Raw genomic sequence first — 22,155 nt, 5'->3', positions numbered from 1 at the left:
TAATCCCAGCACTCAGGAGGCAGAGGCAGGTGGATCTCTGGGAGTTCGAGGCCAGCCTGGTCTACAAGAGCTAGTTCCAGGACAGGCTCCAAAGCTACAGAGAAACCCTGTCTCGAAAAACAAAAAAAAAATTTAGCATCCTAAAATTACATAATTTTTAAAAATATGAAGCAGGGTCTTGTTATGTTGTCCAAGCTGGCCTGGAGCTCCTAGGCTCAAACGATCCTGTCTAAACCTCCCAAGTAGCAGAACTATGGGTGTAGACAAGTGTGCTAGTGTTAATTTGTTACAAGCCTGCCTCAGCTTCCTGAGTGCTCAGGTTACAGGTATGTGTCACGATGTTTGGCTGAAGGTGTTAATCTTTCTGTGGAAGTTTTCCTCCCCAGACAGACAGATGACAGTCAGGTGTCCTCTCTCTCCAACCCTCACACTAGAGACTGAGTTCAGGGTCTCACATGTGCTGGGTTAGTCTCACCACTGAGACATATCCCCAGCCCTCTTTCTACTCTGGAGACAGGGGCTTACTGCCCTGTTCAGGCTGCCTTTGAATTCCCTCTAGCTCAGGCAGGTTTGGGCTCACGATCCTCCTGTCTCAGAAGCAGTAGCTGCTGCTTCTTTTTCAGTTTTACTGTATTTATTTTTATCTGCATGAGTATTTCCCTTGGATTTTTATCTGTGCACAAAAATGTGTATTCCTGGTGTTCACAGAGGCCAGAAGACAGTGTTAGATCCCCCTGAGAGTTACAGACAGTTGTGAGTCACCATGAGCTTTCCGGGTTCTCCTGCCTCTGCCTCCTATCTAGTTATAGGAACACTGAAGTTACAGAGGGCTCACTTCATCCAGCTTTAAGGAGGTCCTGGGGATCTGAACTCAGGGTCTCACACGTGCATGGTCCACTGAACAATCTTCACAGCTGTTTTATTTGTTTGTTTTAATGTTTAAGTAATTGAAAATAAACCCAGAATAATTCTGAATGTGGAAAATTACAAAAATTTAGATTTCAGTGTCTCTAATGAACTTGGAATGAAATCCGGGCAGGCTCACTTGTGCCTATGCATTACCACAGCTGTTTCAGGCCACACGGCAGAGGCGCACATTTGCAACAGAGTATATGACCTGCAAACCCTAAAATGTTTATACCATCGGGTGCTTCACACAGAGTTTGTGACTTCTGATCTACGGGATACAAGTTTTGATAGATATATCCACCAAATCCCCAGGTTATTATGTAATCTTGGTTTCTAGATCCTTAATATATTTGCCCAGTCAAAGTCAGAATGGCATACTAAATTTTCTTACAGCAAAGGAGTTTTGCCAAGCTCCTTCTTGTACACTTAGCCATTTTTGTTTTATAGATACAATCTCTGTTTCTGAGAGCTAACACTGATAATATATTTCAGTATGGAAAGTCTCCTTTATAAAAATAAAATGCTTTGATTTATTATATATCTTACTTTTGAGTTCTGCTATTTGCTTTTTTTTTTTCCCCCAAGACAGGGTTTCTCTGTGTTACAGCCCTGATTGTCCTGGAATTTGCTCTGTAGACCAGGCTGGCCTTGAACTCACAGAGATTTGCCTGCCTCTGCCTCCCTAGCGCTAGGATTAAAGGCGCGCGCCACCACCACCAGGCTGACAGACTCACGGTCATTGATTATCTTTTGCTTTGTGAAAATACATATTCTGGGGCTAGCAAGATGACTCAGGGGGTAAAGAGTTTGCCATGTAAGCCAGATGCCAGATGCCCTAGCTTGATCCTGGTGCCCATGCTGATGTGCTGGCATCTGTAAGCTCAGCATGCTTAGGGTAAAATAAGAGGTAGAAATAGAAGTTTAATGTATGAAGTATAGGGGCAGAAATGAGAGGCAGGAGAAATTCAACTCCTGAAGAGCCGTCTCCTAACCTGTGTATATATGCTGCAGCCTTCACACAGCCTGTCTGTCTTTCTCACACACAAAAGTTTAAAAACTTTTCCCCCTAGAATGATTTCAAAAATTTCAATTCAATTCACAATCACACAATTTTAAAAACCGCTAGCATACTGTCCACTATGTGACTAGTGTTATTAATTTTTTTTTTTTTTTTTTTTTTTGGTTTTTCGAGACAGGGTTTCTCTGTGGTTTTGAAGCCTGTCTTGGAACTAGCTCTTGTAGACCAGGCTGGTCTTGAACTCCCAGAGATCCGCCTGCCTCTGCCTCCCGAGTGCTGGGATTAAAGGTGTGCGCCACCACCGCCCGGCCTAGTGTTCTTAATTTAAGAACACAGAGAATCTCAAAAAATAAAGTAGCAACCACTTATATTGCAGAGATTTTGGTTATCCCAATGCTTATGTACTCTGTGTTGGGCGGGGCGCATGTCATGTGTGTGTGAGGGTGAGAGGAGCTGGTTCTCTCCTTCTTCCACACGGGTCCTGAGGCTACAACTCAGGTCTTCATATTCGCTTCGGCTACTAAAATTAAACAATACAGAGAAGATCAGCACAGCCCCTGTGCAGGGATGACACGCAAATTTCAAGTGTTCCATATTTGATTTTAGCCAGATGGTGGGGCATGCCTTTAATCCCAGCACTTAGGAGGCAGAAGCAGATGGACTGGAGTTTGAGACCAGCCTGGTCTACAGAGTGAGTTCCAGAACATCCAGGACTACACAGAGAAAAACCAAAAACCAAACCAAAGCGAAACAACTGAGGTCCTCAGGCTGAGAGGCAAGCACCATGACTGATGGAATCATCTTCCTGGCCCAGACCTGGATGTTTCTATAGCAGTGGCTCAAAGAGGCATAGAAGGCAGACAAGAAAACAGACTAACTTGAGATGGGAAAAAGATACATGTCCCAAAGAATGCCTACATACTGCATAATTTGGCAGCTGAATTAAGGTCTATAGACATATACATAAAAAAGAAAACAAAATTTAGACAATGCCACGTGAGAAGGCTTAAGAGTTAGCTTCCATAGTTTAGTTAGGCTAACAGTGTTAATCTGTCAATAAATCCTAGGTTTTATCTACTTTCCCCTCACTTAACAGATTACATAGAAAAGGAGATTCGGAGATGGCGCAGTGGTTAAGGGTACTTGCTGCTCTTCCAGAGGACCTGGGTTTGATTCCCAGTACCACAAAGTGCTTCATAAGTGTCTGTAACTCCAGCTCCAGGGGATCTGATGCCCTCTGATCTGACCTCCACAGATACCAAGTACACATGTGGTACACAGACATACACAAAACACTCATACATATAAATCTTTTTGCTTGTTTGTTAGTTTGAGACAGGGTCTCTATATAGTCCTGGCTATCCTGGAGCTTGCTATGTAGACCAGGCTGGCCTCCAACTCACAAAGAGCCTTCTGTCTCTGCCTCCCAAATGTTGGCATTAAGGGACTGTGCTACCACACTCAGGAAAAAAAAAGAAAAAAGAAACAAAATAAACAAACAAAAGAACTTAAACAGCACTTTCTTTCCTCTTCCCTTGCAGGTATTTGTACGGAGTTCGTGCATATCTGTGGGTGGGTGTGGGTGTGAGCATGCCCATAGAGGTCAGGAACTGATGTCAGTTATTTCCCTCGACCACTCACTCTCCACCATACACACTGAGCCTGGGTCTCTCCCTTAAATCCAGAACTACCAATCTGGCTAATCTGGTTAGCTAGCTTGCTCCAGGGATCCCGTTTATCTCACTGTGCTGGAACCACAGGCAGGCTGCCATGCCTGCTCAGCATCTGCCTGGGTGCTGGGGATCTGAACTCCAAGCCTCATGCTATATAGCAAGTGCACCACCCACTGAGCCATCTCCCCAAGCCTTCAAAGGCATTTTCTGATAAAATGAAAATCACTCAATAAAAACATTGGAAATGGCTGGGAAACGGCTCTTGCTGCCAAGCCTGACCACCGGAGTTTGATCCCCAAGACAAACATGGTAGGGGAGAACTGACACTGGTGGCTGTGACATGTATACCACACAGAAAAGAAATAAGTCTAAAAATATTTTAGTTTTTAAATTTTAATTAATTTCGTTAATTAACATTATTAATTTTGAGACAGGATGTCACTATGTAGCCTTGGCTGGCGGGGATCTTGCTAGAAACAACAGGCTAGTCTTGAATTCAGAGATCCAACTGCCTCTGTCTCTCAAGTGCTGGGATTAAAGGTGTGTGCCACCACTGCCCGGCTCTGGCTTCTTAAGTCTTCGTTTGTTTGTTTTTGAGACAGTCGTTTCTCTGTATAGCCCTGGCTTTCCTGGAACTCTATAGACCAGGCTGGCCTCGAACTCAGAAATTTGCTTGCCTCTGTCTCCTAACTGCTGGCATTAAAGGCGTGCGCCACCATTGTCACCTGGCTCTGGCTCCTTAGGTTTTTAAGAGACAGGGTCTCATGTAGCCCAGACCAAGCTCAAACCTGCTATATAGCTGAGGCTGTCTTGAACTCCTAATCATTCTGTCTCCATCTCCTAAATTCTGGGATTACAGAAGTGCACACAAAGCTTCCTGATGGTAGAATGATAATACAAGAGAGTTGTGTTTTCCTTTTGGGTTACTGATTTGTTTGATACTAGTCTTCCTTTGTAGTTCTTTTCTCCTTAAACATTAGCTCCAGAAAACCCAGTAATGCAAGGCGAAAAGCAGGTTTCCGTCTTACCTGTGTGCTGGATGGAGGTTATCGCCTGGGCATTGCACTGCAGCTGCAGCATGTGTCGCAGGATGGCTAGTCCCCAAGTAGTCAAATCTGCACACAATCCTGGGGTCACTGCTTTCCACTTGGAGGACACAGTTTGGGCCTGCACGCTGGCTGTTTTGAGCTGCCTGCACAGGGCAGAGACACTGATGGCGCAGATGAATTTGTGTTCCGGGCTATGTTTTTCAGTATGAGGCAGAAGGCTGAAGACAGCATTATAATTACTTTCATACTTGCCATTGACATTACATCCAGGAACTGGGGGTTCACCTATTTTGCTGTTCTCTTCACTCTCCCTCTGATCTGTGCACCTAAATGTCTTGACCGGATTTTTGTTTTCAGGTAAACAGGTATCTTTGTCACCAGTCTCATCACAAAGCATCCTTACAACTCTGTCAACATCTTCAAATCTGGTTAACAGAGTCATCCTCAGGGCAACATGACAGAAGACCCCAAGCACAAGAAGCAGCCCCCCCAGAGGACACTCTGTGCTATGGTAGCACTCCCATGCCTCCTGCATACATTCCTGGCTGCAATACCTGGCATAGCTGCACCTGCCACAGGGTACTGTGGCCAAAGTGTGCTTCAGACATCGGTGACAGTAGAGGTCTCCATTAGTAACTCTGGTATCCCACTTGGTCTCTAGGCCATGGTGCAGTGGTGGCATTTCTCCTGGGTTAAGGACACTTACAAAAGCATCTTCCTTCACCAGGAGTTCTCCCGGGAGAATGTCTTTTGTGGCAACTAGATGGCGGCCTTTCAAAGGGTCCATGTGTAAGCTGACAGACAGCGATGCCCCAGAAATCTCTTTGTTCTCTTCCCCCAGGGCCATATCCTCAAAGTCTCTGGTGAGAACTGCTGGGAAGGTTTCTGGGAGACTCTCCTTCTCTTGGATCTTCATTTTCAGGTGATGGAGGTTCCTCTGAAGAATCTGATGAGAGGAAGGCACCAGTGTTGGCTTGGCAGCGAGGCTGCTTTCAAGATCAGTGATGGTTTGCCTCGCCTCCTGCAGTCTCCCGAGGTTCACCAGGCACTCTGTCTTACGCAGCATCATCTTGGGTTGCAGTCTTTCAGGATACCCATGTACATCTGCTCTCACTATGTCTTTAAGACAAGCCTGAAAACAAAAAGGAATTCCGGAATGACTTCCAGTTTCTACTTTCCCCTATGTAATGAAAACTGAAAAGCCACAGGCATGTAAAGGGTCACAATAGTGGACAATTTCAACTGAGAGCTTAGGCCTTAAATTACACCCTCCATTCTGCTTCCTGACATTTCTTCCTTCTTCCCTTTCCCCTTCAAGTATATTTTGAAGCCAAAGAAACATGTATTCACTACAAATGTGTAAGAAGTTAGGTGTAATCTTATGCAAGCAAGTTAAGTTTTGTAATGTCTTTTGTTTTCTCATCTGAAAGAGCTAGTACATCAACAGGTCATTTTAGGGATGAGATAAAGTAATATATCTTAATGATAAAAGGAACTCATGGATGTGTCCAATAAATGGTTATCATTATTAGAAGCAAAACAGACGATCAATATAGGAAGTTGATAAAGGGATAAATGCTTCCTATGTTCTTCTAAACCTGTCCTTAGGAGTCCAGTCTTTCTTCCATAGGACCCAGAGTCAGATTCTTGAATCTTTTTTTATTATTTAGAGAATATTTTGTTATTTTCTGTAATCAAACTCATGTCGATAAGACTGAATATTTAATTCAGTGCATCACATATGTATAAATGGAAAAATTAAGTTTAATGTGCCTAGACCAATATGGCTGTTGATTCCTGTACAATGCCAATTTAACATGGTAAACTGGGATGCTTTTTTCTGAAGCTGACAGCACAGCTAAAGCTGCCCCAAATTCAAACTTTACACACACACACACACACACACACACACACACACACACACACACACACACCTATCTCCATGGCCTGTGGACAGTGCCATAGCTTTTTCTTGTCAACTAACACTGTTCTTCATGGTCACCTGTAAGAGGGGACATGAGTCAGTAGAAGCAGCTAGGACATAGGCAGGACACCAGCTAACTCGATACTCACTTCATACTGACCCAGATGGAAGAGGGCTGCAGAGCGATTGGCATAGCACAGTGAAATATCCTCAGTGTTAGGCCTGGAATGCGACACTCCCTGAAAAATAATGAGCTGGTCAAAGGAACAAACGGAAAGTAGCGTTTCTAGTCTTTTCTGGAAATGAGGGATCTACTGCTAAAGACTGAATGGAATTGTAAAATAAAATTACCGACTCTTTCTGTTCCAACTACTTCTCTTTCATTTTTTACCTTTTAGCAAATCTCTGAAGAACAATGAGAAAATAAAGATTCAACACTGTATATTGTAGCATCAGATATAGCTTCTGCCACATCTATCAGTTTATCTAGGCTGACTGAACTCACTGTCACCCAGGCTAACTTTGAATTTATGACCCCACTGCCTCAATTCCCAAGTAGCTGGGATTACAAGCCTGTGCCACCAGGTCCAGTGTAAATGGACCAAACTCTTAATGCAACAAACGAAAGTATAATAACTCTGGAAGGAACTATGAAGAGTCAAAAGTAATTGTTGGAGGAATCCCTTTCTACGACAATAATACCCAGATGTTGTTGGGTATGGTGGCACATGCATAAATCCCAGTGCTTGGGAAGTGGAGGAAGGAGGATTGGAAGTTCAAAGCCAGTTTCTGCTACAAAGTTTGAGGTTATGCCTGGCCACATGAAACCCAGTCAAAAAACAACAACAACAACAACAACAACAACAACAACAACAAAAAACCAACAAGAAACCAACAAAACAAAACAAAAACCAGAAAGAAAGAAAAAGTAAAACCACAAGAACAAAACTCTAGAAATCATAAAAGAATAATAAACTTGAGTCCATAAGGGTTGGAGATAGAGTTTAGTGGCAAGGTGCTTGCCTACCATATGGTAAGCTCTGAGTTCCATTTCTAGTATTATATGATATATATACATACATATACACACATGTATTATATATGACTGTATTATCTCTTATATGCATATGTATTCTTTACAAAATAAACAAATCAAGGCAATATCAAAATGTAAACATTAGGCTGAATGTAACTCGTATTATAAACAAAGAGCTAACTTTTTCAATTCAAGATTCAAAAGGTAAATAACAAGTCAACTGACAATTCAATAAAAATACGCAAATGATACCAACAGTTTTTATGGGACATACAAATGACTCTGTTTTTTGTTTGTTTTTTTTTTGAGACAAGGTCTCCTTACGCATGCCTGGTGATCCTGGAACTCACTATGTAGACTAGCGCTGGGATTAAAGGTGTAGACCACTTGGGATGCAGAGGCAGGCAGCTAGCTCTCTGTGACTTCTAGGCTAGCTGAAATACTTTTTCATCCATCAGTTTGTCTAAGAAAAATAAAACCAAGAACAGACTACTCGACAAAGGAGTGGGATAATGGGCACTCTCACTATGTTGTGAGTGGTAGTATAAGCTAGTCTGATAACTAGTGATACAATTTAGTGATATATAGTAAATATTTTGGGGTAAAATGCTAGGTTTAAAAGCCAGAGCTTCATGAATTCTAGGTAAGCATTATAACTGATCTATGCCCCCCCACACCACACACACACATATACATACGCATACATATATATACATACACACATATATGATGAAGATGTCACAGTGAAGCTCATTCTTTTATACTGAAAAAAATGAATGAGTTGAGCATGGGGCATGGTGGTGCACACCTGTAATCCCAACACTTGGGAAATGGTGGCAGGAGGATGAGGTTTAGCTGAACGAGAGTTTGAGGCCAGCTTGGACTACTATGCTGCCCAGACTAGCCTTGGCTCCTAGATTCATGATCTTCCTGCTTCAGTTCTCAAGTAACTGGAGATTAATGCCACTATACTGAGCTGTTTTTATTCATCTATATATGTTTTATATACAGTATATTTAACAAGGCTAGCTTATGGGGATGGAAATGAGGTTAGATTAGGGGACAGAAAAAGAAACCATACTGTATATTCTTGCAACTTTTTAAAAATAATTTATTTTTATTTTATGTGCATTGGGTTTTGCCTGCATGTATGTCTGTGTGAGAGTGTCGGATCTTGGAATTACAGACAGTTGTGAGCTGCTATGGGAATTGAACCCGGGTCCTCTGAAAGAGCAGTCAGTGTTCTTAACCACCGAGCCATCTCTCCAGTCCAGTATTCTTGCAACTTTTGAAATTTAACTATATGAACATATTTCCTATCCCCAAAATAAAGGTATGATACTAACAAAAATTAATATATAATAATAACCAATGTTGCTTACGATATGGAGAAATAAATTTTCATATTCTGTCAGAATGGATGTTAACTAGTTCTTTCCTGGACGACAATTCGGCATCAGCATCAAAGGCTTGAAAATGCTCCCTTTGACCCAGTGCTTCACCCTTCTACTAATTCAGCCTAAACAGAAATCAGTTGTACATAAATATTTATACAGAGAGATGCTTATTATAGCATCATAATGTCAAATAATATGCCAATATTAGATGTTAAATTAAGTACATTTCTTCTCTGTAATAGAACACTGAGTTAGCCATGGAAAATTACTTAGAGCAGAAAATTTAATACCATGAGAAAATGGGTACAATAAATTGTTGAAGGGAAAAAGCAGGTTACAAAACAGTAAGTACAGCCATTACCCCAATTTTGTAAAAGAAAAATCCATTCTCACAGGAGAAAGGCTGGCTGGCTGGGTATAAGCAGAAATGTTAACAGTACTTATCACTGGTTATGACTTTTTTTTTTTACTCTTTATACTTCTCTATATTTTCCAAAGTAACATTTATTACTTTTACGGACAAAAACAACAAGCATTACTTTAAAAAGAAAGAAAATAGCAGCTCTCTATAAAATTGCAAAGCACCATAAGCACCAAAATACCAGCTTCATGAAATAGGAAGTGCATCTCCCTCTCCATCCAGCAAACCTTCATTTTTTTCCTTCTTGAGACAGGGTCTTATATAGCCTAGGCTGATGTCAAACTCATTCTAGAGCTCATTTCATTTTTAAAGTTATGTGCGTGTGTGAGTGTGGGTGTCTGTGAGGGCCAGAAGAGGGTTTTGAATCCCAGAGGTGGGTGAACCAGAGCATCCATGGCCTTTGCAAGGGCAGCCAGTGCTCTTGAGCTCTACGCATCTCTCCAGTCTCTCCTTTCTTATCATCTGTTTTCCTTGGACAACTTTCTGTAGGATCACGTTTAGGATGTAAAGGCATAAAACTGAAGCCAAATACTTTACACCATTATAAAGTAGGGCTTTTATATGTTTGTAGAGTGGCTATTGAAGCTTTGATAGTTTTTGGAAAACTAATTCCAAGTATTGAGTATTGACTTTTTTTTTTTTTTTTTTTTTTTTCGAGACAGGGTTTCTCTGTAGCTTTTGGTTCCTGTCCTGGAACTAGCTCTTGTAGACCAGGCTGGCCTCGAACTCACAGAGATCCTCCTGCCTCTGCCTCCCGAGTGCTGGGATTAAAGGTGTGCGCCACCACCGCCCGGCCTGAGTATTGACTTTTTAAAGGTGCAGGAGGAATACAATACCCCACTTCCAGTGCTGGGAATCAAACCTTGGGCTTCATGCATGTTGGCAAGTGATGCCACATGGAACTATACCTCACTTTCACCCCCTTACATTCTTTTCACCCCTCTTAAGAAAGGGACTCATAGTTCAGGCTAGCCTCAAACTTGTCACAAATCTAATACTGGCCTTCTACTCTTGATCTCCCTCCCTCCCTGAAACCGGGATTACAGGAGTATGCCAACATGCAGATCAAGAGTCTGATGCAGTCTTGCTTTAAACACAGACAGATCTCTGAAAAAGTAGCAGAAGGAATTTTCTCAGGGTACCATGGAAACAAATGAATGAACAGATGCCCATTCTCCACACCCATATGTACCACATGTGCACACACATGCATGGCAGCAACAAGACTCCCAAAGGCTGATAGACAAGAAGTGGCAAATAGGGCTGGAGAGATGGCTCAATGGTTAAGAGCACGGCCTGCTCTTTCAAAAGTCCTGAGTTTAATTCTCAGTAGCCGCATGGTGGCTCACAAGTGCCTATAATGAGATCTGGTGCCCTCTTGGGGAAGAGACTTGGTCAGTCATCCTCATCAACTTAGACCATAAAACCAAATATGGGCTGCCTATGCATGCTTCAGCATAGCCAGGATATAAATTTCAATTTCAAATTCAATTTCACCATGGAAACAGGTCAGTAAGAGTAACACAATGTTAAAAGCCATGATTCTATTTCAAAATTTAGCTTGGAGGGGGTGGAGAGATGGCACAGCAGTTAAGAACACTGGCTGCACTTACAGAGGACATGGGTTTGATCCCCCGAACCCACATGGTGGCTCCTAACAGTCTGTAACTCATTCTAGTTCCAGGGGATCTGATGCCCTCTTCTGGCCTCCTCAGGCACCAAGCACACAAGTGGTACACAGACATACATGTAGGCAAAAACAAATACACATAAAATAATAATAAACATAGCTTGATCATGTTTAGTGTAATGTAAAGTATCTATTGCCTGCCACTAATAGTAATATGTTAACTGATGGACCAGGAAGTGGTTGCACACACAGCAGATCTCTGTGGGTTCAAGGTCAGTCTGGTTTACGAAGTGAGTTCCAGGACAGCTAGGGCTACACAGTGAAATCCTGCCTCAAAAAAGAAAAACAAAACAAAACAAAACAAAACATGACCAACTGTTGAGAAATATTAGTTGAAGATGTGTTTGTTTAACTCTGTGAAGCTGGGTTACTTTTCCTGTCTAAAATACCTGATTGGTCTGATCAAGAGTAGAATGGCCAACAGCTAGGCAGGAGAAAGGATAAGTGAGCAGGGATGGCAGGCAGAGAGAATAAATAGGAGGAGAATTCTTGGAAGAGAAGATGGGGAGTAAATGAAGAAGGAGAGAAGGATATCAGGGCGAGCTACAGAGAAAAGCATGGAGTAAGTAAAGGAAGGTACACAGTAGAGAGAAAGATAAAAGCCCAGAGGCAAAAGGTAGATAGGATAATATAATTTAAGAAAAGTTGGCTGGGGTCTGGGTGGTTATTGGAGGCTGCAGACCCCTGGCCCCTTGACTTTCTTTTTCTGCCTCAGACCCTTTGCCTGCCGGAGCGAAACAACTTGTCTACCTGTGCCTGCAGCTGCTCTGAGCACAAGACCCTCATGAGTTCCTGATGGCAGGGGAGCGAGTTCTGGTGGGTTTTACAGCTGGAAATTCCAAGAGCTTGGGTGTAGCTATCAGTTAAGGATCCCTATATAATCTTCCCTGGAGCACAATAAAGTTGGCATTCTTTTTTTTTTTTTGGTTTTTCGAGACAGGGTTTCTCTGTGGTTTTGGAGCCTGTCCTGGAACTAGCTCTTGTAGACCAGGCTGGTCTCGAACTCACAGAGATCCACCTGCCTCTGCCTCCCAAGTTCTGGAATTAAAGGCATGTGCCACCACCACCTGTAGCTCCAGGAACTAGGCTGGAGATTTAAAAACACACGCACACAGACAGAGACAAGGTTATCCTTGAAACAAGAATGCCAACTTTAAGCCGGGCGGTGGTGGCGCACGCCTTTAATCCCAGCACTCGGAGGCAGAGGCAGGCGGATCTCTGTGAGTTCGAGCCCAGCCTGGTCTACAGAGCTAGTTCCAGGACAGGCTCCAAAACCACAGAGAAACCCTGTCTCGAAAAACCAAAAAAAAAAAAAAAAAAGAAAAGAAAAAAGCCAAGCTAAGGCTAAGCATTCATAAGTAAGAAAAAAGAATCTCTGTACAGCCTTTGGCTAGCTGGGTGGCGGGCCCCCAAAGGTGAAAGAGCAAAACAACCAACTATAACCAATGGAACCTAGTTTAGTTGGGCTACAGCAAATCCACTTGTTTTCTTTTTTGACTTTATTAAGTCATTCTGGTTGTTTATTTTACTGAGACATGATCTCACCATACAGCTGACGCTGGCCTGGAGCTTATATGCAGATCATGCTGGTCTTGAACTCATAGAGATCCACCTGCGTCTGCTTCCTGAGCACTGAAATTAAAGGTAAGTGCCACCATGCTCAGCCTAAGTTACTATGGTTGTAAGCTAGCACGTGGTTAGCTAAAACATCTAACTGTTCACTAAATTAGGACTATCAAGATAAAACTTTATCAATTCTTCAGACAAAAGAGACAGTGAGAACTGTCACCTGGTAAAGTAGAGCAAAGGGCCAATAAGCTTATGACTACTATGTGTCTGGAGGAATAGAGAGAATCTTCCAAAAATTCAGGATATATAACTATCTTTTGTTTGAAAATATAATCAACAACAAAATTCTATCAAAATCCCCCTAAATCCAAACAATGTAGATGAAAAACAAAACACAAACCAATGGCCATGAAACTCAGCACCATTCTCCAGCTTGTGCAGGCACGCCTGCGCAGCTGCTGGCTTGGACGCACATTACCTTAGTGTACAGTACTGCGGCGCCTGTGTAGTCCTTCTCTTGGAATTTTTTGTTTCCTTTTTCTCTGTAGAAAAGGGGAGCATCATAGTCCTTTTCCACCAAGTAAGCACTAGAAAGATGCTTTAAAAACACCACATCTTCGGGCCTTTGTGAAGAAATAGGGAAACAAACAAAAGGGAGAAATCTGTTATTTCGAGTAAGGCTCTGCAATCACTGTACGTGAAATTGCAACAAGTGGCTGAGAGCAGTGCACACAGGGCGTGTGCTCCATGTAATCCACCGGGAGGGTTCTTCCTGTCTCAGAGACACAGGGCAGGGATACCCATTTAGAGCTGAGAGCGTTAATCTCTGACTCTTATCTCATACTTAGTGGTCAATGAATTATGCCTTGGATCACACATCAAATAAAGCCTGGGTGTAGAGAATGATATAATACACGGAATCTTTGCACGGAGGAGTGCTCTCCAGTCACACTGTTGAAAACCCTGAGGCGGGCCGAGGAGACGGCTCAGCAGTTAAACACATATAATACTGGTCATCAGAAGACCTGAGTTCACTTGGCGCTCACATCAATCAGATGCCTCACAACCATCTATAACTCCAGTTCCAAGGGCATCTTACACCTCTGACCTCTGTGGGCACCTGCACTTGTGAACATAACTCACATGCAGGAGCATGCATATAATTTAGAACAATAAAGAAATTACAAAAAAAAAATACTGAAGATTTGGGCATGGTGGTACAGACCTGTAATCCCAGCCATCAAGAAACTGAGACAACAGGATTACCGTAAATAGAAGACTAGCCTGAGGAAGACAGTTTTCAAACAGGAAGGTGTGTGCACGCACACACACACAATGTTAAAAGCGTGTATGTTTGGGCAACTAGATGGCTTGACTCAGAAAAGCACTTGTTGGTAAACTTGGCAACCTGAGTTCGATTCTGGGACCCAAATGACGGTAGGAGAGAACTACACATTGTTTTCTGATTTCTACATGAACACAATAGCATGTACATACCTGTGCACACACATAACCACAAAAATTAAATAATTTAAAAATACTTGCTGGGTGTGGTGATGCATGCCTTCAACCCTGGAATGTGGGAGGCAGAAGCAGGTGGGTATCTGTGAACTTGAGCTCAGCTTGGTCTACATAGCAAATTCCATAACAGTCAGGGCCACATGGTGATATACTGTCTCCAAATAAACAGAAATAATTAATGGGAACTGAAGAGAGGGCTCAGTGGTTTCGTTCCCAGTTTACCACCATCTGTGCCTCCAGTTCCAAGGGATCCAACATTTCTCTCCTGGTTCCCACAGGCACTAGGTTTGCACACAGTGAACATACATACATGTAGGTAAACCACTCACACACAGAAAATAAAAATAAATTCAAAAATGAAATAGCACCTTCTAGTTTGAAATAACTTTAGGTTTACTCGCAAACACAGTCCAGAGAATTCCTGCATGGTGCCCTTCTAGACTGCCTAAGTGCTGACTCCTCCACACCCACTTCAGGACCCCTCCTCTGGGCTCACCCGAGGGCTCCCATAGTTTGAAAGGCACATGCTATTACTCCCAGCTTCAGTGTATTTTCTTCTCTTGACACAGAGTCTTTGCACTACACAGGCCAGCATCAAACCCACAACCCTCCTTCCTCAGCCTCCCAAATGTTGGTAAAAGGTTTTATTTTCTTTTTAAAAAAGATTTATTTATTTATTATGTGTACAGTATTCTGTCTAAATGTATGCCTAGAGGCCAGAAGAGGGCACAAGATCTTACTACAAATGGTTGTGAGCCACCATGTGGGTGCTGGGAATTGAACTCAGGACCTCTGGAAGAGCAGCCAGTGCTTTTAACCATGAGCCATCTCTCCAGCGCCAGGTTTTCTTTTCTTTTCTTTCTTTTTTTTTTCAGGTTTTATTTTCTTAAAAATATTTTTATGTGTATGTGTGTGTGTGCCACATGTGTGCAAGTTCCATGGAAACTGAAAGAGGGTATTGGCTTTCCTGGAGCTGGAGTTACAGGCAGTTGTGATCCAACTGAGGTGGATGCTGGCAACTGAACTCAAATCCTCCAGAAGAGCAGCAAAGAACTGCCGAACCCTCTCTTCACTCCACAAGCGTCTTATATAGTGAAATTTGACCTGACGTATTAGTAAAAAAACACACATATGTGGTGGTTTGAAAGAAAATGGCCCCCAAAATGGCACTATTAAGAGGTGTGGCTTTGCTGGAGTAGGTGTGGTCCTATTGGAGGAAGAGTGTCACTGTGGGGGTGGCTTTGAGGTCTCCCAAACTTAAACTATGACCCATGTGGAAGACAGCTCACTTCCTGTTTCCTGCAGACTGAGATATAGAACTCCAGCACCATGTCTGCTTACACGCTGTCATGTCCTGCCAGGATGATAATGGACTAATCCTCTGTAACTGTGAGCCACCCAATTAAATGTTTTTCTTTATAAGAGATGTCATGGTCAAGTTCGAGGCCAGCGTGGCCTACAGAGCTAGTTCCAGGACAGGCTCCAAAGCCACAGAGAAACCCTGTCTCGAAAAACAAAACAAACAAAACAAAAACAAAGTTGCCATGGTCATGGTGTCTCTTCATAGCACTAGAAATCCTGACTAAGACAACATACAAACCACCAAATATTATATTGTCAGATGAGGAGAAATAGTATAGAATAACCTATATTATACTTTTGTAACACAATACTATAAAGTAAAATATGAATAATAAAAGTAAGAAAAAAAAAAGACAAGATGCTGGGTGTGGTGGTGTATGCCTTTAATGCCAGTACTCAGGAGGCAGAGGAAGGTTGATTTCTGGGAGTTTGAGGCCAGCCTGGTCTATATAGAGTTCAAGGCCAGCCAAAGCTACACAGTGAGACTGTGTCCAAAGACACAAAAACCAAACAAGTAACCCCTGCCCCGCAAAGACAAGAAAAGGTAAAATTTCTCTCAGGCAACTTCAGTCAGAGAAGGAATTACAAACAAAACTATAGATTTTCTTTTTTTTTCTTTTTGGTTTTTCAAGACAGGGTTTCTCTGTGTAGCTTTGGAGCCTGTCCTGGAACTCACTGGCTTTAGACCAGACTGGTTTTGAATTCACAGAGATCTGCTTGCCTCTGCCTCCCGAGTGCTGGGTAGGCATATGCCAGCACCACCTGGCACACATTTTTAAATAATAAAGTTGATAAAACTATTATTTATTTATTTATTCATTCATTCATTCATTCATTCATTCATTTATTCATTTCCGAGACAGGGTTTCTCTGTGTTGCCCTGGCTGTCCTGGAACTCGCTCTGTAGACCAAGCAGGGCTTGAACTCAAAGAGCTTCACCTGCCTCTGCCTCCCGAGTGCTGGGATTCAAAGGTGTGTGCCACTACTGCTGGCTATCACTGCTGTCTATTTTAGACATTTACTTTGTGCATGTGTGTGTACAAGCATGTCATGTACGCCACAGCATGCATATGGAGGTCTGAGGACAACTGTCTGGAGTTGGTTCTTTCCTTGTGTTCTAGGGATCAAATTCAGGCTGTCACACTTGCATGGCAAATGCTTTTCCCTACTAGCCAGCTCAGTGTCCCTACCTACTCCCTTTCTTTCAGAAGGGGTCTCTCCCTTTGCTGTCCAGGCTAGCCTATGACTCACAGCAAGTTTTTCCTCTTGTCTCAGCTTCCAGAGTGCTGGGATTCTGGGTGAGCGCCATGACTAGCTTCACCACTGTCTTTCTCAACATCCCAAATGGAAATATACCATTAACTCACCATTCTGCCTTCTCCCCAGTTCCTTGTAAATCCTTTCCACTGTCTACATCATTCTGGTGGGGGTTCTTTAAATTTTTATTTATATACTTATCTGTATGTATATGTGTACCAGAGTGCATGTGTGGAGATCAGAGGACAACTTGTGGGGGTTGGTTTTCTTCCACTATGTGGTCTCGGGGGTTGAGGTCAGGGCTTTAGGTTTAGTCCCAAGTGCCTTTACCCACAGAGTCATCTTGCTGACCCTATTACATATAATATTATGATATATAGATATACTATGATATAGAGAGTATATGATATTATGGGGGAATGGATGAAGTTCTATGAGAACATGTTCTATTGACATGGCTGTGCCTCAGACCCATGGGAACTGGCAATGCAGACCTCTGATCCTGATAGTGTGTCCTAAAACTAGCAACTACGGCTTTCTTTTCTGGGATGACTGTAACCTGAGACTGCTCTGCCCATCAACACTAGCTAACCTGATGCTTATACTGTACACAATAAACAGGCTGAGTTTCCAGGCTGTGGCATAGTAGATGCCTTCCATCAGAGAGCACAGCTTGCCTGTTCCAGTCTTCTGTACATATGTCTATCCTTTTTCAGGTTTCTAGAACCAAACCTTCCTGGATGGAGCATATTTGTTTTTTTGTTTGTTTGTTTTGTTGTGTGTGTGTGTGTGTTTGTTCAACATGTTGCAGCATGTCCCAGAATTTCACTATTTCAGAAACAGTTGAGTAATATTTCATTATCCATTCTTATGTTGGAAGACATTCATGTGTGTGGTGGTTTGAATAAGAACGGCCCTCACAGGCTCATTTATTTGAATGCTTAATCATCAGGGAGTGGTACTACGTGAGAGGGATTAGGAGGTGTGGCCTTTTGAAGTAGGTGTGGCCTTGCTGGAGGAAGTGTGTCACTGGGGGTGGGCTTTGAGGTTCCAAGTCAGGTCTAGTGTCACTCTCTCTTCCTGCTGCCTGCTAATGTGGATGTAGAACTCTCAGCTGCTTCTTCAGTATCATGTCTGTTTGCATGGCGCCATGCTCCCTGCCATGGTAACAATGAACTAAACCTCTGAAACTGTAAGCCAGCCCCAATTAAATGATTTCCTTTATAAGAGTTCCTGTGGTTATGGTGTCTCTTGACAGCAATAGAACACTGAGACCACGTGGTTTCCTCTTCTAACTGCTGTGGATAATGACTCTATGAACAGTGGTGTGCAGATATTTCCTCACATTGGCTATAAACCCAAAAGTGGGATTACTGCATCATACAATAATTCTCTAACGTCCAAGCAATTTTCCATAATGGTTTATCATTTTACATTCCCACTGGCAATGAGAAGGGTCCCATTTCTACTCATCTTCACCAGCATTTCTGGTTTTGTTTCTGAGTAGCAGTTGTCTAATGACTGTGACGTGGTATCTTCCCTCAGTGTTGAATTGCGTTTCCTTGAGCAGTAATGTTGTAGAGCATCAGTTTACATGTTTATTGGATGTTTGTGTATCATCTTTGGAGAAATGTTGCTTCAAGTTATTTGCCTGTTTTTTCAAACTGGATTTAAAAAAATTGTTGAGTTCTGGGAGTTCTTCATTAACTCTGGATATTAATACTCTGATAAAAATGATTAACAAGGCCTGGAGGGATGGCTCAGCCGTTAAAGACTAGGCTCACAACCAAAAAATATAAGAGTTCAGTTCCCAGCACCCACGGCTGTCCCTCCAGGTACATTAAAAAAAATGATTAACAAGTATTTGCTTCCATTTTGTGGGCTGTGTTTTATTCTCTTGGTACTGTCTTTTGATTCTCAACAGTTTAATCTAGATGAAGTCCAGTTTATTTTTTCTTTCATTGGCCATGCTATTGACACATCCTGTAATCATTGTCAAACTCAGACAGGAAGACTTTCTTTTAAGAGATTCACAGTTTTAGTTCTTCAAGTTTGTAAATTGTTTTCCTTAATTTTGTATATGGTATAAAGGTCTAACTTCATCCTTTTTCATATGGTTTGTAACTAGAAACAAAGAGCTATTCCTTCCTCCAGCCTTAACCTCTGTCATGGAGCAATTTCTTCAGGGAAAAAAGCTTCCACCTTGGGGAACGCTCCTTAAACACTGGATGCTCCGTAGGGAGGTGAAATAGTTCGTCCTGTAGGAAGCTTGAAAGCTCAGGAAGAAAACAACTCAGCAGCTTAGGAAGTCTCTGAAACTGAGCCGACTCACGATGTCCTTTCTTTCCCCAAGAATATAGAAGCTGTAATATAGGACTGGGAAGACACGGTGATATCTGCTGAGCCTAGAAGAGCTTGGACCCCTGGGCGGCTCCAAGAGATACCCTGTAGACTGTGTAGTGCACTCTAGGTTTCTAGTTTTCATGAGCATTCCATGCTGGAGTGGGCTTTGAGTGATGCAGGAATAGTGCCACACAACACTCTTTCCTTCTCTGTTTTAGTTAGGGTAACTACTACTGTGAGGAGCCACAGTTACCAAGGCAACTCTTAACAAAAGAAAACATTGAACTGAAGGCTTGCTTACAGTTCAGTTCACCATCATCACAGTGGGAAACACACAGGCACAGTGCTAGAGTAGTTGAGAGCTCTACATCCTGATCTGTAGGCAGCAGATATATATATTAGGCCTCAATACCCAACCGCCTAGTGACATACTTCTTCCAACCAGGCCACACCATGTAATCCTTCCGAAACAGTTCTACTAACTGAGGACCTAGCATTTAACTATATGAACCTGTGGGGCATTCTCATTCAAACCACCTCCCTCCCTGCTTCTCTCTCCTCCTAGCCTCTGTTCTCTCTCCCTCCTCTCTAGTGAGACCAAGAAAAGAAAAGCCTCTTAATGGAGCCAACTTCAAAGCAGAAAAATCCCTGCCTTGACCTTAGATGAAATACAAAGTAAGACTGGGAGTAATAATTTAGTAACTGGAAGTCATCTATATTTGTATCTATTTCTTTCTCTAACCATTTCAAAGTAAGTGCAGCGAGATGTGGAAGCATACACCTTAATACCTGCACTCAGGAGACGGAGGCCAGCCTAGTCTACACAGCAAGTTCCAGGCTAGCCATAGGGAGACCCTGTCAAAAAGGAGGAGGAGGAGGAAGAAGAAGAGAAGAAGAAGAAGAAGAAGAAGAAGAAGAAGAAGAAGAAGAAGAAGAAGAAGAAGAAGAAGAAGAAGAAGAAGAAGAAAAGGCTCTTTTTTTTTTTTTGGTAGATAGGGTTTCTTTGTGTAGTTTTGGTGCCTGTCCTGGAACTCGCTCTGTAGACCAGGCTGGCCTCGAACTCACAGAGATCCACCTGCCTCTGCCTCCCGAGTGCTGGGATTAAAGCCAAGCACTACCGCCGCTTGGCAAGGCTCATGTGTTTGAACATGATCTCTAACTGGTGGTACTGTTTTGGAAGGGTGTGGCAGATGCCTTTTGTGTGTAAGGCCTAGCTGGCAGATACACACATTGTCGTTACACTATATAAGCAATGTAAGAACAGAGAAAGAAAGAGGAAGCTCCTGATTCATTCTGAGACCACCACAACTCTGAATCTAAGAGTTGACAAAAAGAACAGAAGAAATATGTAGGCTAATATTATTTATACCTATAGTCATAAAATCTTAAACAGATTAAGAAAAATGGTCATATCTTATAAATTTAATAAAATCCAATGCTTGTTTGTGACTTTAAAAAACTCTTTAGCATTGAGGAAATAGGGCAACTCCCCTGAACTGAAGCAAGCTGTACGCTATAAGCCTATGGTAACTATCCTAAGGTAAATTAGCATTCACCACAGCAGGAGATGTGCACCTATGCTATCAAAAGTAAAGAGTAAGTAAGAAGTACAAATACCGGGTCAGAGGGTTACTATGTACAGATACCAATATTTAACCTAAAAATGCCAAGTAGATTGGCATAACAATGAGATAATGTTGTAGTACACCAAAGCAGTCATTTATACAGCAATTAAAAAAATACTACCTTTTATTTATAACCTCGAACCATCAATTATAGAATATAATTGGGGGGAAATGTTTATACACAATAACAACAAAGGAAACCTTACAAGTAAAAATAAATCTAGCAGGAAATGTGCAAGACCTATATAAAGAAAACTATAAACCTTTACTTAAGGACATAAAAAAACCCCAAGTAAGTGGCAAGACAACCTTTTCCTTGGATGAAAACATTTAATATTGTAAAAATGTCAGCTCTCCCTAAATGAACCTATAAATTTAACACGATTCCAATCAAGAGCCCAACAACATTTTTTATGAAACGCGACAAGCCAGTTCTAAAGCTCACATGGGGAAATGTACACTATATAACAAAGGTTCTGAAGAAAGGTGGTGACTGTAGATGTGTGTGTCTTAGCCTTACAACTAGGAGTCACATTTGCGCTGGAGAGTTCCCCGATTTGTTGTCGTTGTTGTTGTTGTTATTACTATTACTATTATTTTGTTTTTTGAGGCAGGGTTTCTCTGTGTAGCTCTGGCTATCCTTGAACTCTCTTTGTAGACCAGGCTGACCTAAAACTCACAGAGCTCCACCTACCTCTGGTTCCCTGCTTCTTGAGTGCCCTTTCCCTCCTACTAGTAAATCTCAGTGGGGTTCCTTGAGTGGAAACAGGATTGACCTCCAGATCACACCAGGTTTGGGCAATATGTCGGAAATCATAATTAGGCTAATCTATTCCCACTGCTGGGCATAGCTGAGCATGCTTTTACTCCTAGCACTCAGGATGTAGTGGCTAGAGGATCTCTGTGAGTTCAAGACCAGCCTGATCTATATAGTGAGTTCCAGGACAGCCAGAGCCACATAGTGAAACCCTCTCTTGGAAAATAAAGTTTTCCCAGAACTTTTCAATGAAACTATCCAGAAAAAAAGGTCTCCTTCTCTAGGGTTAGTAAGCTAAGGGGGTGTGCCCTGGGCTAAGTACAGCATTACCAGATGCAAAGTCTGCTACATGTTAAAGAAATATGAAGTCTGAGGGCATGCTCTGAGCCTTTGTCTACAGGGCAATCTGAAAATTTATCTGCTTTTGAAAGTTTTGGGTTCACAGTTATAAATATCAAATTTGAACTGGGTTTCTGTTAACTTGAAACTTAAAAAAGTAATAAAATGAATGAAGTCATAGCAATTAAAACTCTTCGGTGTTGGCACAGAGAATGTAGAAACAAATTTATAAAGTATGTGGGAACTTAATTTTTAGTAAGTATGG

General features: G+C 42.1%; 1 protein-coding gene and 1 pseudogene across 4 annotated transcripts in view; one reads left to right on the top strand and one right to left on the bottom strand.

The window, feature by feature from the left end:
- Smyd4 (SET and MYND domain containing 4) overlaps nt 1–22,155 on the bottom strand; it is a 54,605-nt gene that overhangs the window by 16,211 nt on the left and 16,239 nt on the right. For 2 of the 4 annotated variants that reach the window (XM_057776387.1, XM_057776388.1), the window contains exons 3-5: nt 13,165–13,309; nt 6,723–6,827; nt 4,629–5,781 (exon numbers count right to left, since the gene is read on the bottom strand). In XM_057776387.1, the coding sequence (XP_057632370.1) occupies nt 4,629–5,781; nt 6,723–6,827; nt 13,165–13,309 (1,403 nt within the window). The remainder of the gene's footprint in view (nt 1–4,628; nt 5,782–6,722; nt 6,828–13,164; nt 13,310–22,155) is intronic. The other 2 variants (XM_057776389.1, XM_057776390.1) reach the window with 1 other exon arrangement.
- On the top strand, nt 2,430–2,530 carry LOC130878838 (U6 spliceosomal RNA; annotated as a pseudogene).

This window comes from Chionomys nivalis, chromosome 7 (assembly GCF_950005125.1).
Source record: "Chionomys nivalis chromosome 7, mChiNiv1.1, whole genome shotgun sequence".
NCBI classification, from domain to species: Eukaryota; Metazoa; Chordata; class Mammalia; order Rodentia; family Cricetidae; genus Chionomys; species Chionomys nivalis.
The sequence above is the reverse complement of the archived record's forward strand: the minus strand, read 5'-3'. Positions and strand labels throughout refer to the sequence as shown.